This window comes from Gastrolobium bilobum, unplaced genomic scaffold, assembly GCF_033153095.1.
Source record: "Gastrolobium bilobum isolate Gb01-03AN ecotype WA unplaced genomic scaffold, APGP_CSIRO_Gbil_v1 utg278157, whole genome shotgun sequence".
Classification (NCBI taxonomy): domain Eukaryota; kingdom Viridiplantae; phylum Streptophyta; class Magnoliopsida; order Fabales; family Fabaceae; genus Gastrolobium; species Gastrolobium bilobum.
Window position 1 is genome coordinate 3,328 of NW_026897752.1, and position 15,038 is coordinate 18,365.

Sequence of the window (15,038 nt, forward strand, 5' to 3'; positions counted from 1 at the left end):
TTGGTTCTTTACACAAAGCACCATTTGACTCTCCCGTTGAGGGGCCTTGAATTGAAGTCATAAAATTAAGAGGAGTAATAGCATATTCAACTTTGCATAATGACAATTTCGGTGTTGTGCTCCTGGAAAAATCAAATCATTTTCTTACTATTAAAGGCTTGGCTCAAACTTTATCATGGAGGTGTTTAAAAAAGGCCATAATGCAGCCTGGGCCACTTGAAAGTTTTGCTCCGCAGAAGGTTCAAGAAGTAATGAAGTATCAGGTATATTCATTCTTTTGAAAATGCAACCCCTCTGCCTGCTTTCATCATTGATCTTAATATATATTTAGTATTGAGTTTACTTTCTTTTCCAGCAGGATGGAGTTCATTAATTTCTGGTTTATGTTTCCCAAGAGAGAGAGAGAAACAACTCATAAAACCACTGCCTCACTCAGGAATTGGTTTAGCATTTCTTGAGATCTCACAAAACTATAATAAAAATTAACTTTAGGCATTACAAAACTAATAATGTAGTACTCTCAGTCAGTGTCACATGTAGCTACATAACTTAAGCGCAAGGTATATTGAGGGGTTCCTCAGTCCAACCAGTGAACTAATCAGCACCAAAATCATCAAAGTTCAGGAATCTCACTAGACTCATTGTCATTAAACCCAGAAATTTGGATATCTTGCAGGTCACCAAGATCATCAAAACTCTGCACATAATCATCAAACAATAACCAATCAATATCAAGCCCAAGGTTGGGCTCAGACCCAGATGGAGCAGCAGCAGACCCAGACGGATCAGCAGCAGCAGACCCAGACGGATCAGCAGCAGCAGATGGTGGAGGCAAGTTCATCAGACTCAAATCCGGTATTTCCAACCCCGCCAGATCAGTCAGAAAATCATTGGCCTCAACGGCTTCATTGCTTGAAATACTATCCTTCTCCATCGAATTGGAAGCTGAGGTATCCAACTCAAGCATAGACGATGGCAATGTCTGTGAGAACACGCTCTCCGAGTCCTCCAAAGCAGTAGAAATCTTTTCTGAACAGACACCGCAGCAGCAGCAGAAGAGTTACAGTAGTTACTCTTTTCAGAAGTTGCAGCCAAAAGGGCAGCAGAAGAACCATTGTTTTGGGTTTGAGCCTTTGCCATAGCTTCAAATTCAAGCCTTTTGGCCTCGTAGACTTGAAAAGCCTCTTCTGCAGTGTTGTAAGTGCCTAACCAGACACGGGACCTCTTGAACGGATCACGAATCTCAGCAACCCACTTTCCCCATTTCCTCTGCCGAATACCTCTGTATTTGGCAGAAGATTGCCTCCTCATTGAAGGGGATTGGGTTGAAACCCTCTTACTGTTTTGAGGTTGACCTTCAATGCAAGTCTTCAACGCATTGCCATTATTCTCCTCATCTGAGCTAATATCAAGGGAGGTAGGGAAGGCAAAAACAAGGGGCAGTGAGATCTCACGGATGCTTCGTTTTATTTTTCTTGGCTTCACAATCAACATTGACTCATCTTCGGATGAAGATGAATCAGTAGCATCAGGATCATCATAAATGATGCTTAATTTTCTCGTCATCTTGGACTCTTGCAAAGAGTGAGGCCTTTGCTTCATTCTATTCGCTGGTTGCTTCCTAGACTCAGGAATGGTGGGAAGTTTTGGGAAAAACCACAGAAAATTGTGAAGAAACCAAAACAAAATTAACAAGGAAAGTAATCAAGGACACCAACCAAAAAAACAACAAAACCTCTCAAGATCTCAAGTGAGGTACCCTCTTAAGAACAAAAAGAGATGTGAAAATTTTTGTGTGTGAAAGTGATGCAGTACCTTTGCAAGTGTACCAAAGAAGCAAGGATAGGAGGACTCAGGCCCCCAATGCTCAGAAGAATGGCCCATTGGTGAACATGCTGAATGGGAGTCCACTTATGGATGGAGGTCTTGCTGTTTCTAATACCCATATTGGCCCTCAGCAGAATGCCAACGTGGATGGGAGCGTGTAAGCGAGTTAGTTAGTTGGGAGCAGGATATATGCAAGGGGGAAGGCAGGGGTGAGGTATCTGGAGAATTGGTTTGTTAGGTCCCTTGTGGGAATTGGGAGAGAGTGAAGCCTCTCTATGTGCTTCACATTATCTTTTATTATTGTATTGTTGCTGAGAGTTTATTTCTTTATTTCCATCTTCCTGTAAGCTTTCGTATTGTAAGGAGAACATGGATAGTTGATGAATATTCCAGTATAATTGGTATTTCTTTTACAGAAATTGTCGTTAACTACATTTTAATTCACTTGACTTGATTAACCTTATCAATTGGTATCAGAGCTCCGATCTAGGAGCTCTGTGGAATGGTCTGGACGAGACAAATGGAACATCGTTTAGATTCGTTAGAGGAGGGACTACGTAGAAGCTGTGCTCGACACGAGGAGGTATGCCTAAGGTTGGATGCTACTGAGGCTAAACACCAAGAAGTTATAGCAAGGATGGAGGCTGGTGAAAGGGGTGTAGCTTATAGCAAGGATGGAGACTGGTGAAAGGGGTGTAGCTGAGATTATCAGACGTCTGGACGAAATGGCAAGGGACAGAAGAAGTCGTTCACGAAGCGGTGAAAACGACGATGAGGGAATGGGACCTGAACTCCATGGCGCGGGAAATCGGAGGAGAGGTGGTATGAATTTCCCTATTTCCAGACGGTTGGAGATTCCGCTATTTTCCAGTCGAGGATGCGTTTGGCTAGGTGAGCAAGGTAGAAAGGTATTTTATGGCCAACGGAGTGACGGAGTCAGAAAGGTGAACGTCGTGATGGTTGTGTTGGAAGGGGAAGCCCTCAGCTGGTTCTATTGGTGGAGAACATGAACCCTAATGCACCATGGCAAAGGTTCAAAAGGGAGTTGCTCAGCCGCTTCCAACCTGAGGCCTTGGATAATCCATATCGTGCGTTATATACACTGAAACAATGGGGTAGCGTAGCAGATTTTCGAGCTGAGTTTGAGAAAGTGGTGGGTGTTCTGCGATTTGATGATGAGGATTTGCTCAAAGGAGCCTGGCTCAATGGGGTGCGCAGTAGTATCCGGGAGGAATTGTTGATGATTCCGATGATGAGCCTCGCTGGCATGGTAAGATATTCCATGAAAATAGAAAGAAGAAACAACGCGTGGGAAGAAGAGGGCGTAGGAGGACGTGGTTGGGCTCACAACGTTGGCCGCGTGAATTTGGGCTAGAAAGGGAACTTGGGCCCATCTGAAATAAAAAAGGGTGGCCCAAATCCTTTTTCTTCAACCGGTTCACTAAGGGCAAATCAACCCAACTCCTCGTCTGTTGCAAATATGAGCAACCCTAATCAACAGATCCCACCGACGGAGAACGCTAAAGGAGGTGGGTCTTCGAAGGGTTCTACCTCGCCACCGGCAATCACGCGACGGAGAGCCATATAAGTTAGGGCCGCCGCCTATCCCAGGCGGAATGGCGCGATCGCCATCAAAGGGGGTTGTGTTTCAAATGTGAGGAGCGTTGGAAACCCGGCCATAGATGCTCGATACCTCAGCTTCACCTGCTGCTGGTAGATGACGATGATGATGTTACCGAGGAAAGATACGAAGATGGAACGGGCACGCCTGTGATTGAAGGTGACGAGGGAAAGGGAAAAGATTTACAGCTCTCTCTTCATTGTTTGCTGGGGCTCACTTCAAACCAAAGCTTGAAAGCTTGGGGTGAACTCGTCGGCCAAAAGGTGGTTGTAATGGTTGATTGCGATGCTTCAAGTAATTTTGTCAGCAAAAATCTGGTGGAGCAACTCGACCTTCCCGTGACAGAGACCTCGGTTTATAATGTAGAGGTAAGAGATGGCCACAAGGTACAGTGTCAGGGGGTCTGCAAGGGAGTGGAGCTCAAGGTGCAATCAGCTCAGATCAGGCAGGATTTGTACTTGTTTGATTTAGGAGGGACCGATGTGGTGCTTGGGTTGGAGTGGCTTACACAATTAGGGGAGATAAGGGCCAACTTCAAAGAAATGACCCTTCGGTCCGGGCAAGACAACAAGGAGGTCATGATTAAAGAAGATAGTGCTTTGTCACGCTCAGAAGCTTCTTTCAAGTCCATGGTGAAAGCTTTGCAGGACCAGGGGGAAGATTATTTTCTAAGTTCTGAACCAGAATTTGTGACAGAAGGGGAACCGTGTTGGGATGGGTTACAGAAGCAGATCTCTGAATTTCAGGACTTATTTCAGTCGACAGGAGCTCTTCCTCCTCAAAGGGCTTGTGATCACGCCATTAACTTGCAGCCAGGTAGTCAGGTGCCTAATCTGAGGCCATTCAGGTACCCTTACTACCAAAAAACTGAAATTGAAAGCTAAGTATCTGAGTTGCTGTCGTTTGGTTGGATTCGTCATAGCACTAGTCCTTACTCTAGTCCTGTGATACTGGTGAGAAAGAAGGATGGTAGTTGGCGCGTGTGTCGATTACAGGGCCCTCAACAAGTTCACGGTACCGGATAAATTCCCAATTCCAGTGGTAGAGGAGTTACTGGATGAGTTGGGTGGATCACAAGTCTTTTCGAAATTGGATTTAAAATCCGGGTATCATCAGATAAGAATGAGGGAGGAGGACATACCAAAAACGGCTTTTCGGACTCATGAGGGGCATTACGAGTACTTAGTCATGCCCTTCGGGCTGACAAATGCCCTAACAACTTTTCAAGCACTCATGAATGACATTTTGAGAAGTTTTTTGCGCAGATTTGTTTTGGTATTCCTAGATGATATTCTCATTTACAGCAAGTGTAGGCAGATCATGAGGTGCACCTAAGACAAGTATTTGAAGTTCTACGGCAGAATAAATTAGTTGTGAATAAGAAGAAGTGTTGTTTTGGAAGCACACATGTGGAATATCTGGGCCACATCATATCAGCTGCAGGCATTCGAGCTGATCCAGTTAAGCTACAAGCAATGGTAGTCTGGCCTAGCCCCAAAAATATTAAAGGATTGAGGGGTTTTCTGGGCCTCACTGGCTATTACAGGCGGTTCGTCAAGGATTATGGGAAGTTGGCCAAACCATTAACCAACTTGCTGAAGAAGGACTGTTTTAAGTGGGATGAGGAAGCTGAGGAGGTGTTCCAACTCTTAAAAAATCAGATGTGCTCTGTTCCAGTGCTGGCTTTACCGTATTTTCACAAAACTTTTGTGGTTTGTACTGATGCTTCTGGGAAGGGTATAGGGGCAGTCTTAATGCAGGAGAACAAGCCCTTGTCATACATCAGTCAAGGTTTCTCACCTCGGGCTATGAGTAAATCGGTGTATGAGAAAGAATTGATGGCCATTGTATTTGCCATACAGAAATGGAAGCATTACCTGATGGGCCGGCATTTCATTGTGAAAACTGACCAAAAAAGCCTCAAATATCTCTTATAGAACAAAGAGCATTGGGGGAGGAGCAGCAAAAGTGGCTTTGCAAGCTCATTGGATTCGACTTTGAAATAGTTTATCAACCCAGAAAGGAAAATCTAGTGGCGGATGCTCTTTCTCGTCAAAAGCAGCTTGCCAGTTTGTCACAGGTGCAATTACCAGAGTTGGAACGACTAGACCAGGAAATTCAGCAGGACAGCAGACTAAGGTCCATGGTACAGGATTTATTGCTTAATTCTTATGCTCATGAGGGTTTTAAGTTGGCAGGAGGGAGATTGTATTACAAGGACCGTTTAGTTCTCCCTAGAAATTCCCAATTTATTGCCCCTCTCCTAGAGGAATTCCACTACTCAAGAGTGGGTGGTCACTCGGGTTTTCTTCGCACTTACAAGAGATTGGCTAGACTAGTCTATTAGGAGGGAACAAAGACCAGCATTAAAGAGTTTGTGGCTGCGTGTGTCATCTGTAGCCAAAGTAAAACTCAGAATTTGTCACCAGCAGGCCTACTCCAGCCACTGCTATCCCCAGTAAGGTATGGACTGATGTATCTACAGATTTTATTGGAGGGTTGCCAAAGGCTTCGGGGGTAGACACCATTTTTGTGGTGGTAGACCGTTTCTCCAAATATGCACATTTTTTAGCACTCAAACATCTTTACTCGGCCAAAGAGGTGGCTGATTTATTTATCAAAGAGGTGGTGAGGCTACATGGTTTCCCTATTACTATTGTGTCTGATAGGGACCGCTTGTTCATGAGTTCGTTTTGGGCTGAGATTTTTAAATGAGCTGGTACCAAACTCCACTACACAACAGCCTACCACCCACAAGCAAACGACCAAACCGAGGTGGTCAATCGGTGTCTGGAAGTGTACTTGCGCTGTATGTGTGGTACTCAGCCTCGGCAATGGCCCAAGTGGATCTCGTGGGCTGAGTATTGGTACAATACTACTTACAAGGAGTCAACGGGTTTTACACCTTTCAAAATTTTGTATGGTATAGACCCTCCTACATTGCTTAAAGCTAATCAATTTGTGTCTGCTATTGATGAGGTGTCTCAAGCTTTAATGGAGAGGGATGCTACCTTACAAGAACTGCACCAAAATCTCATCAAGGCACAAAATCGGATGGTCCAGCAAGCAAACAAGAAGAGAAGGGACGTACAGTTTATGGAGGGTGATTTAGCATACTTGAAACTGCAACCATACAGGTTGAAGTCAATTGCAAGAAGGGTGAATGAGAAATTAAGTCCCAGGTTCTATGGTCCTTTCAAAATCATCCAACGCATTGGGGAAGTGGCCTATAAACTACAATTGCCTGCCGACTGCAAGGTGCACCCTGTGTTTCACGTGTCTTTGTTGAAACCAGCTGCTGTTGAAGTGCCTAATGTCCAACCGTTGCCTTCTTGTTTGACCGAGGATTGGGAATTACGTGTAGAACCCGAAGAGGTGCTGAGTTGGAGGCGTTCTAAGCTGGGTAAGTTAGAAGTTTTAATCAAATGGCATAACCTCCCTGCTTTCGAAAACACGTGGGAAGCTTATTCTGTGATCCATCATCAATTCCCTCTTTTCCACCTTGAGGACAAGGTCCTTAAATTGGGGGGGAGTATTGACGCAATACCTTTGCAAGTGTACCAAAGAAGCAAGGATAGGAGGACTCGGGCCCCCAATGCTCAGAAGAATGGCCCATTGGTGAACATGCTGAATGGGAGTCCACTTATGGATGGAGGTCTTGCTGTTTCTAATACCCATATTGGCCCTCAACAGAATGCCAACGTGGATGGGAGCGTGTAAGCGAGTTAGTTAGTTGGGAGCAGGATATATGCAAGGGGGAAGGCAGGGGTGAGGTATCTGGAGAATTGGGTTGTTAGGTCCCTTGTGGGAATTGGGAAAGAGTGAAGCCTCTCTATGTGCTTCACATTATCTTTTATTATTGTATTGTTGCTGAGAGTTTATTTCTTTATTTCCATCTTCCTGTAAGCTTTCATATTGTAAGGAGAACATGGATAGTTGATGAATATTCCAGTATAATTGGTATTTCTTTTACAAAAATTGTCGTTAACAACATTTTAATTCACTTGACTTGATTAACCTTATCAGAAAGCCTCACAAACACTCGACTCCGGAACAAATCCTTTTTGTTCTCAATCGCATTTTGGTCTCAATAACATTAAAACAGCCAACTTAACAAGATTACACCCCTGCCTCAGAGTGCAGAGTAGCATACAGCACGCAGAGCACATAAAAAGGGTTAACTAGGAGGAAGTATTAACAATCCAAGCTACAACAGAGCCCCGATCACATCTAAATTAAACCAAGATGACACATATCGACCACTCGTCCTTCTTTTGAAGCCAATTCCTCCAAGAAAACAAGATGAAAACTTTCTTTGCTCTTTCAGCTCTAATTTGTTCTCACTGAGCAGGAACAGGCTGTTTTGTCTGTGCCTATGTCTCTTTCTTTCCTCCTGTCCATGTCTCTACTCGGCAGTGCTTCTCTCACACCCCCACTCACTTTTTTCTATTCTATTCTACCAGCCCTGAGCCATTTGATTTGCGTTCTATAACCAGTCAAAAGGTAAAAAATTCACATTTAAAGGTGTTAGAAATAATATTAGTCTATTATTATTAGATTAGTCTAGATTGTGGGCTTAGCCCATTAAGTCTTTTAGTCTCTATAAATAGAGAGTCTTCTTGTACAGTTATACACTCTTGAATATACAATAATATTCAGATTCAACATGGTATCAGAGCTCTCGATCCGAGGGCTCTGCTTCCGCATATATATCTTTTCCTTTCTTATTTACTGTCGTGCATCATACCGGCAAACCCTGTTACGGCCGTGCATCATACCGGCAACCTTTTTCAACCCTCCGAACATTGTTAGACCCTTTTTCGATCTCAGATCGCCATCCTCCTTCATTATTTGACCGGAAAACACTGTTCACATCGCCAGAAACACTGTTCCGTCACTGTTCATCACTGTTCCGGCCACCTTTCCGGCGAGACACCACGCGATCAGGCTCCCCTCACGCCGGCGACCGTTTCTGTCCAAGACCCGTACAAAACGGCCGCGGCACGCGCCCCCACGCGCCACCACAGCCGTCTGTGCGTGGGCCTCACGCGCCACCTCTCTCCGGCGCGTGTGCACTGTTCCGGCCATCTTTTCCGGCCGAACCAAGGCAGACAAGCTCGCCTCTGCCTCCTCCTTCCAGATCCGGTGTCCGTTCGTTGTGGGTCTCTTCCGTTTGGGGGTTTCCAGTGCAAAAGTTGCTACTTTGTTGCCTTTTCGCGTGACTTTTACCGTTTTTTGGTCATCTGATTGCTGTTTCTGATGGAAGGAACCAGTAAACATCCTTTCGGCATCATTTCAAGTGCTATTCCATCTATCACAACTCTGAAATTGACCGGATCTGCCACTTACAAGACCTGGTCTACCTCCGTTAAGATCTGGTTTACCGGTCAGGGCCATGACAAACATCTCACCACTAAGACAACTGATATTTCCAAAGATCAGACGTCTGAATGGGAGAAAGTTGATGCTCAGCTCCTCAGTATTCTTTGGCAATCCATTGATTCATCTCTTATCAATATTTTCATTTCCTTTGAGACCTGCTATGATGTGAGGACGGAAGCCAAAAACCTCTACACCAATGATATTCAGCAACTTTATTCCATTGTCTCCCAGATGATGGATTTGCGCAAATCACCTGAAGCTCGTATGGAAGTTTATGTTGGTAAGATTCGTTCTTTGATGCAGGAAATTTTTGGCTATGTTACCTCATTCTGCGGATGCTACAGTGTACAGGACGCAAGTGGAGCGTCTCTTTACGGTAGTGACTCTCTCTGGTCTCCCTGACGGATTAGAAAGTGTTCGTGAGAACATTCTAACCAGTACTGAGATTCCCAGCAAATCCCAGACCTTCCAGCGCCTTCTGAATCTTCAAGATAAGGTGGCCCCCGCACACGTGCCAGCTACTGACTCTACTGCCCTCTTGTCTGATTCTGCTGCTTTAATCTCTCATGGTAATTGGAACAATGGTGGACGCGGTCGTGGTCGCGGACAAGGCGGTCGCGGGCCCATGACATCATATGGCCCAGGCGGGCGCGGACAGACGACGTCATATGGACAGGGTGGCCGAGGACAAAGGCCTCGATGTAATTATTGCCAAAATCTGGGCCACATTGAAGAACGTTGCTACAGAAAGTACCCTCACTTGAAGCCACCACATATGAACTTTGCTCAAACAGATGTTGTGCCGCCCTCTACCGGATCAGTGACTATTTCCGCTGCAGACTATGAGGCCCTTCTCCAGAAGAGTTCTTCTCAGCCACCTGCTCCAGATACTGGTAATCATGTTGCTTGTTTTTCTCAATCGTCTCTTGGACCCTGGATAATAGACTCAGGTGCTACTGATCATCTTAGTGGTAATAAGGATCTCTTTACTTCCCTTACCTTTTCTAATAATCTTCCCTCTGTTACTCTTGCTGATGGCACCAAGGCTCTTGCTCGTGGCATTGGACAAGCCAAACCAACTCCCTTCTTGACTTTAACCTCTGTTTATTACATCCCTGGCATTCCTTTTAATTTAATTTCTGTTAGTCAGTTGACCCATTCTCTTTCTTGCTCTATCACCTTTTCTAAACAGTCTTTTTCTATGCAGGATCCGGGTACGGGGAAGACGATTGGAGCGGGCAGTGAGTCACGAGGTCTCTACTATCTGCATGCACCCTCTGCTGCAGTTGCATGCTCTCTCACAGAGTCTTCTAGGCTTCTCAATAGCCGTCTGGGTCATCCAAGTCTCTCGAAGCTTCAGCATATGGTTCCTTTTTTTTCAGGTCTTAAGTCTTTGAATTGTCAGTCTTGTCAGCAGGGAAAGCATACTCGCTCTTCCTTTGCTAGTAGAGTCAATAAGAGAGCTGCTGCTCCCTTTTCTATTGTTCATTCTGATATTTGGGGTCCGAGTCGGACTATGTCAGTTTTGAGTTTTCAGTATTTTGTAACCTTTATTTATGATTTCTTCCGTTGTACTTGAGTTTATTTAATGAAAAATCGTTCTGAGTTATTTTCAATTTATCAAAAGTTTTGTGCAGAAATAAAAACTCAATTTGGTGCTTCTATTCAAATCTTGCGCAGTGATAATGCAAAAGAGTATGTGTCTCTTGAATTTTCTAAATATCTGGATACATATTTTTGGCTGTACTTGTTTTGTTACTGATCTTACTCCAGGTAAAGACAAGTTGACATCCAAGGCCTTCAAATGTCTTTTCCTTGGGTATACACGTTTTCAAAAAGGGTATCGTTGCTATTCTCCTGATCTCAAGCGTTATATCATTTCTGCTGATGTCACTTTCCTTGATCAGCAGCCTTTTCACTCTACTCCGTCTCCAGTGTCACAGGTTGATCAGGTCCTTCCTGTTCCTTTTCTTGACTTGTCTTTACCAGCTGCAGGTGACCCTATTCCAGAGGAGCAACCCATTACCTCCATACCTGCAGATCGTCCTCTCCTCACATACCAGCGTCGTCAGCCTGCACCTCCTCCGACTTTGCCTCTTGATGACTCATCGCCCTTTCCCGTCGGCTCTTCTCCTCCGGATCCTCCATCAGAGACTCCTCCCATTGCCCTTCGGAAAGGTATTCGATCCACTCGAAATCCTCATCCCCTTTATTCTTTCTTGAGTTATGACATACTTTCTTCACAACATTTTACTTTTGTTTCTAGTCTCTCTTCTGTTTCCATCCCTAAAACCACAGGTGAAGCACTATCTCATCCAGGGTGGCACCAGGCGATGCTTGATGAAATGCAGGCACTTCACTCCAATGGCACTTGGGGTCTTGTTCGTGCTCCTCCCGGGAAATCTGTTGTTGGTTGTCGATGGGTGTTCACAGTTAAAGTTGGTCCTGATGGCACTCTTGATCGCCTTAAAGCTCGCTTAGTGGCCAAGGGATATACACAAATCTTTGGTCTTGATTATGGGAATACCTTTTCTCCTGTTGCTAAGATGGCTTCTGTTCGCCTGTTTCTTGCCCTTGCCGCCATTCATCACTGGCCCCTTCTCCAACTTGATATTAAGAATGCTTTTCTACATGGTGACTTGCAGGAGGAAGTTTATATGGAGCAACCACCAGGTTTTCTTGCTCAGGGGGAGAGTTCTGGAATGGTATGTAAACTTCGGAAATCTTTATATGGCCTGAAGCAATCTCCTCGGGCCTGGTTTAGCCGCTTTAGTTCAGTTGTTGAATCCTTTGGCTTAATCAGAAGCAAAGTCGATCATTCTGTCTTCTACCGGCATAGCTCTTCTGGCCAGTGCATTTATCTCCTGGTCTATGTTGATGACATTATCATTACAAGCAGCGATCAGACCGGGATTGATTAGTTGAAAGAACATTTATTCAATCAATTTCAGACCAAAGATCTTGGCAGACTTCGATATTTCCATCTGTCAGAGGAAGTATGCACTGGATATCCTAGATGAGTCTGGCAAGTTAGGCTGTAAACCCATTGATACACCTATGGACCCCAGTGTTAAGCTATTACCAGGACAAGGGGAGCCACTGCCAGATCCTAGTCGCTACCGCCGACTAGTTGGAAAATTGAATTATCTTACTGTCACAAGGCCAGATATCTCCTTCGCAGTGAGTGTTGCAAGTCAATTTCTTGATTCTCCCTGTGACTCCCATTGGGATGCAGTTATTAGAATTCTCTGATATATTAAAAAGGCGCCAGGAAGAGGTTTATTATACACAAATAAAGGGAGTTCAGAGATCTCTAGTTATTCAAATGCTGACTGGGCAGGTTCTCCTTCAGATAGACGATCCACCTCAGGGTATTGTGTTCTCTTCGGAGGAAATTTGATCTCTTGGAAGAGTAAGAAGCAAACTGTGGTCGCCAGATCCAGTGCGGAGGCAGAATATCGGGCAATGGCAAATGCAACCTGTGAGCTCATCTGGCTGAGACAATTGCTTAAGGAACTCCATCTCTGTGAACAACGGCCTATGAAGCTCATTTGTGACAATCAATTTGCATATATCCTCTAACCCAGTCTTTCATGAGAGGACCAAGCATATAGTAATTGACTGTCATTTTGTTAGAGAAAAGATCCAGTCAGGGGAGATCGAGACAGCATTTGTCAATTCCAATGATCAACTTGCGGATGTATTCACTAAAGCTCTTAGAGGTCCCCGAATAGATCATATTTGTAACAAGCTGGGAGCTTTTGATATATACGCACCAGCTTGAGGGGGAGTGTTAGAAATAATATTAGTCTATTATTATTAGATTAGTCTAGATTGTGGGCTTAGCCCATTAGGACTTTTAGTCTCTATAAATAGAGAGCTTTCTTGTACAGTTATACACTCTTGAATATACAATAATATTCAGATTCAACTAAAGGGACTGAGTAAGTAAAACATATAATATTAATTATGGAAATTTAATTTATTTCCATCATAAGATATGAGCTGGCAAGGGACCGTTTGACTTTGCATATACATGAATCAAGCATGACCAACATACACCACATCACACTCCCCATACAAGGTTGTGTTGTAGGAATCCATTGTTTCTTTTGTTCATGAATGCAATTATAAGGAAATGATCAACATGCCATTAGCGCTACCATTCTCCATGACCTATTCCATCACTAATCCACTGTTGAGTTTCCTAAAATTTGGAACTATATTGTTAGAGTGTCCCTTTCTCTCTTATTCCTTTATTCTCGTCTCTTTCAACAAGTCCTAAACCGGTTGCGCTCGTTGCCCAGTGACAAATATCACAAACCCGTTGTGCCCTGATATGAACCTTGGGAAGACCTCACCCGAAAAGCTAGCTCATAAAGAAGGAGAGCCCAAAGTCCATATAAACCCCAAACCAAAACCTTATATTTCTAATGTGGGACTCAAGTCTCATACCTTGCAATAGGATCGTAACATCCCACAACACTCCACAACCCCGACGCCCACGCGGCATGTCTTCGCAATAGTCTTTTACTAGCTTTGGGCGAACACTTAACTGCCAACCGCGCCACTCGATTGCAGCTGGGAGATATGGTGGAAGGCTCTGATACCAATTGATATGAACCTTGGAAGAACCTCACCCTAAAAGCTAGCTCGTAACGTAGGAGAGCCCAAAGTCCATATGAATCCCACACCAGAACCTTATATTTTTTATGTGGGACTCTAAGTTTCATACCTTGCAAAAGTATCATAACATGCCCACTATACAACAGTGATTTTCATTCTCATTGTGCCTCATGACTCATTCCAACAAGAATCCCCCTGTCGTTCAATTTTCCGATGACCAGAAAATTTTCTGACCAAATGTAGAAACTCTTATATCTAAAGCGCCTTGTCTAGGCCATCCAGATCCTAGGGGCATCTGCCTTCTGACCAAGGAGACTTTTTCTATCGCCACCAGCCTTCATTACTGATCCACGAGCCTTCATTGTTGGATCCAGGTGCCATTACAGTCCACCTATTATGCCTCCAACAACCATGTTTTGCGGAGCCCATATTATATTTTTATTATTATTTTCATTTTTCAAAGGAGCCATTTGTATCAAGCTTAAAACAAAGTAAACTTTAGCTTGAGGGAGGGTGTTGGAATATATGAAAAATATATCATAATATCTTGATTGTATCTTAGAATAATTCAGAGTATCTTATATGATTTTTTTCTTTATATTTCAAGATTTTTTTCTTTATTTAACTAGGATTTGGAGTATAATATTAGTATAAATAGGGATTAGTGCTTTGTAGGTTGGATCACATCCTTCATATAACAAGAATACCAATTTAATATTATTTCCTTTCATTCTCCCTTTTCTTCCTTCCCTACCCAAACCCTTATAATTTCAACAGCTTCTCTTGCTTTCTCATTTTGGTTTAGTTGGAGTTTAGGATATTTAATTTAGGTTAAGATAGATTTTTATACATTTAGTAGGCTAGCTAAAATAAATGAAAAATAAATACTAAAAAATTAAAAAAGATAAAAACACACAAAAATATGAATTTTAAAAATACAAAAATAACTAAAAAAAGAAAGAAAAAAGAAAATTCTGATATGTTTCAGTTAGTTTAATTAGAGCTTTTTCTAGTCATTTGAAGAGTCTTGCTTATTCCCATAGGTGTTGGAATGTCGTCTTGGTTTTAATTAAATCATTCTTAAGTATTTTTGTCATTTACTTTCTTTGTTAATTAATTAAACCAATCAACCCATTAATATTTTTAAAGAACTAATTGGCTTTGATTCCCATTGGGATAACTAGGACAGGAAGTCAAGCCAAAACCAAATTTGCATAACTTTTGTTTTCTTTTTTTCTTTTCTTTTTATTTCAATAAGGATATGATAAACATTTTGAGGGTTATTAAATTTGCATAACAAGCTTAGGGCAACCACCTTAGTGCAGGAGTAATTAGGGATGCAAAGGGATTAAGTTTCCACACATCCTTGTGCATAATGGACTCCCAAATCTTGTCTGGTTTTTGTAGACAGTTTTTAGATTTTCCCATTTTTTCCTAAATTAAAAAAACTGATGGTGACTCCATATTTTTATTTTTAATTATCGCATTTTTGGTTGTGACACCACTCACTTTCCAAACAAAGGAATGGAAAATTTATTCCATTAAATCATAAAATATCCAAATAATGGTATGGTAATTTTAT

At 43.0% G+C, this 15,038-nt stretch overlaps 1 protein-coding gene across 1 annotated transcript; it reads right to left on the reverse strand.

Moving 5' to 3' along the window:
• Nucleotides 1-613: 613 nt before the first annotated feature.
• LOC133309876 (ethylene-responsive transcription factor ERF118-like) lies at nucleotides 614-1,566 on the reverse strand. The gene is made up of 2 exons (XM_061510731.1): nucleotides 1,074-1,566; nucleotides 614-1,029 (listed from the first exon to the last, which is right to left on the reverse strand). The coding sequence occupies exons 1-2, from the start codon at nucleotides 1,564-1,566 to the stop codon at nucleotides 614-616; spliced, it is 909 nt and encodes a 302-aa protein (XP_061366715.1).
• Between the last annotated feature and the right edge of the window lie 13,472 nt (nucleotides 1,567-15,038).

What these genes read in the sequence shown, in the direction of transcription:
- LOC133309876 (XM_061510731.1), bottom strand. Translation starts at nt 1,566, where the DNA reads ATGACGAGAAAATTAAGCATCATTTATGATGATCCTGATGCTACTGAT. An exon ending in GGCTGCAACTTCTGAAAAGA is followed by an intron (nt 1,030 to 1,073) that starts GTAACTACTGTA and finishes GTGTCTGTTCAG; the next exon opens with AAAAGATTTCTACTGCTTTG.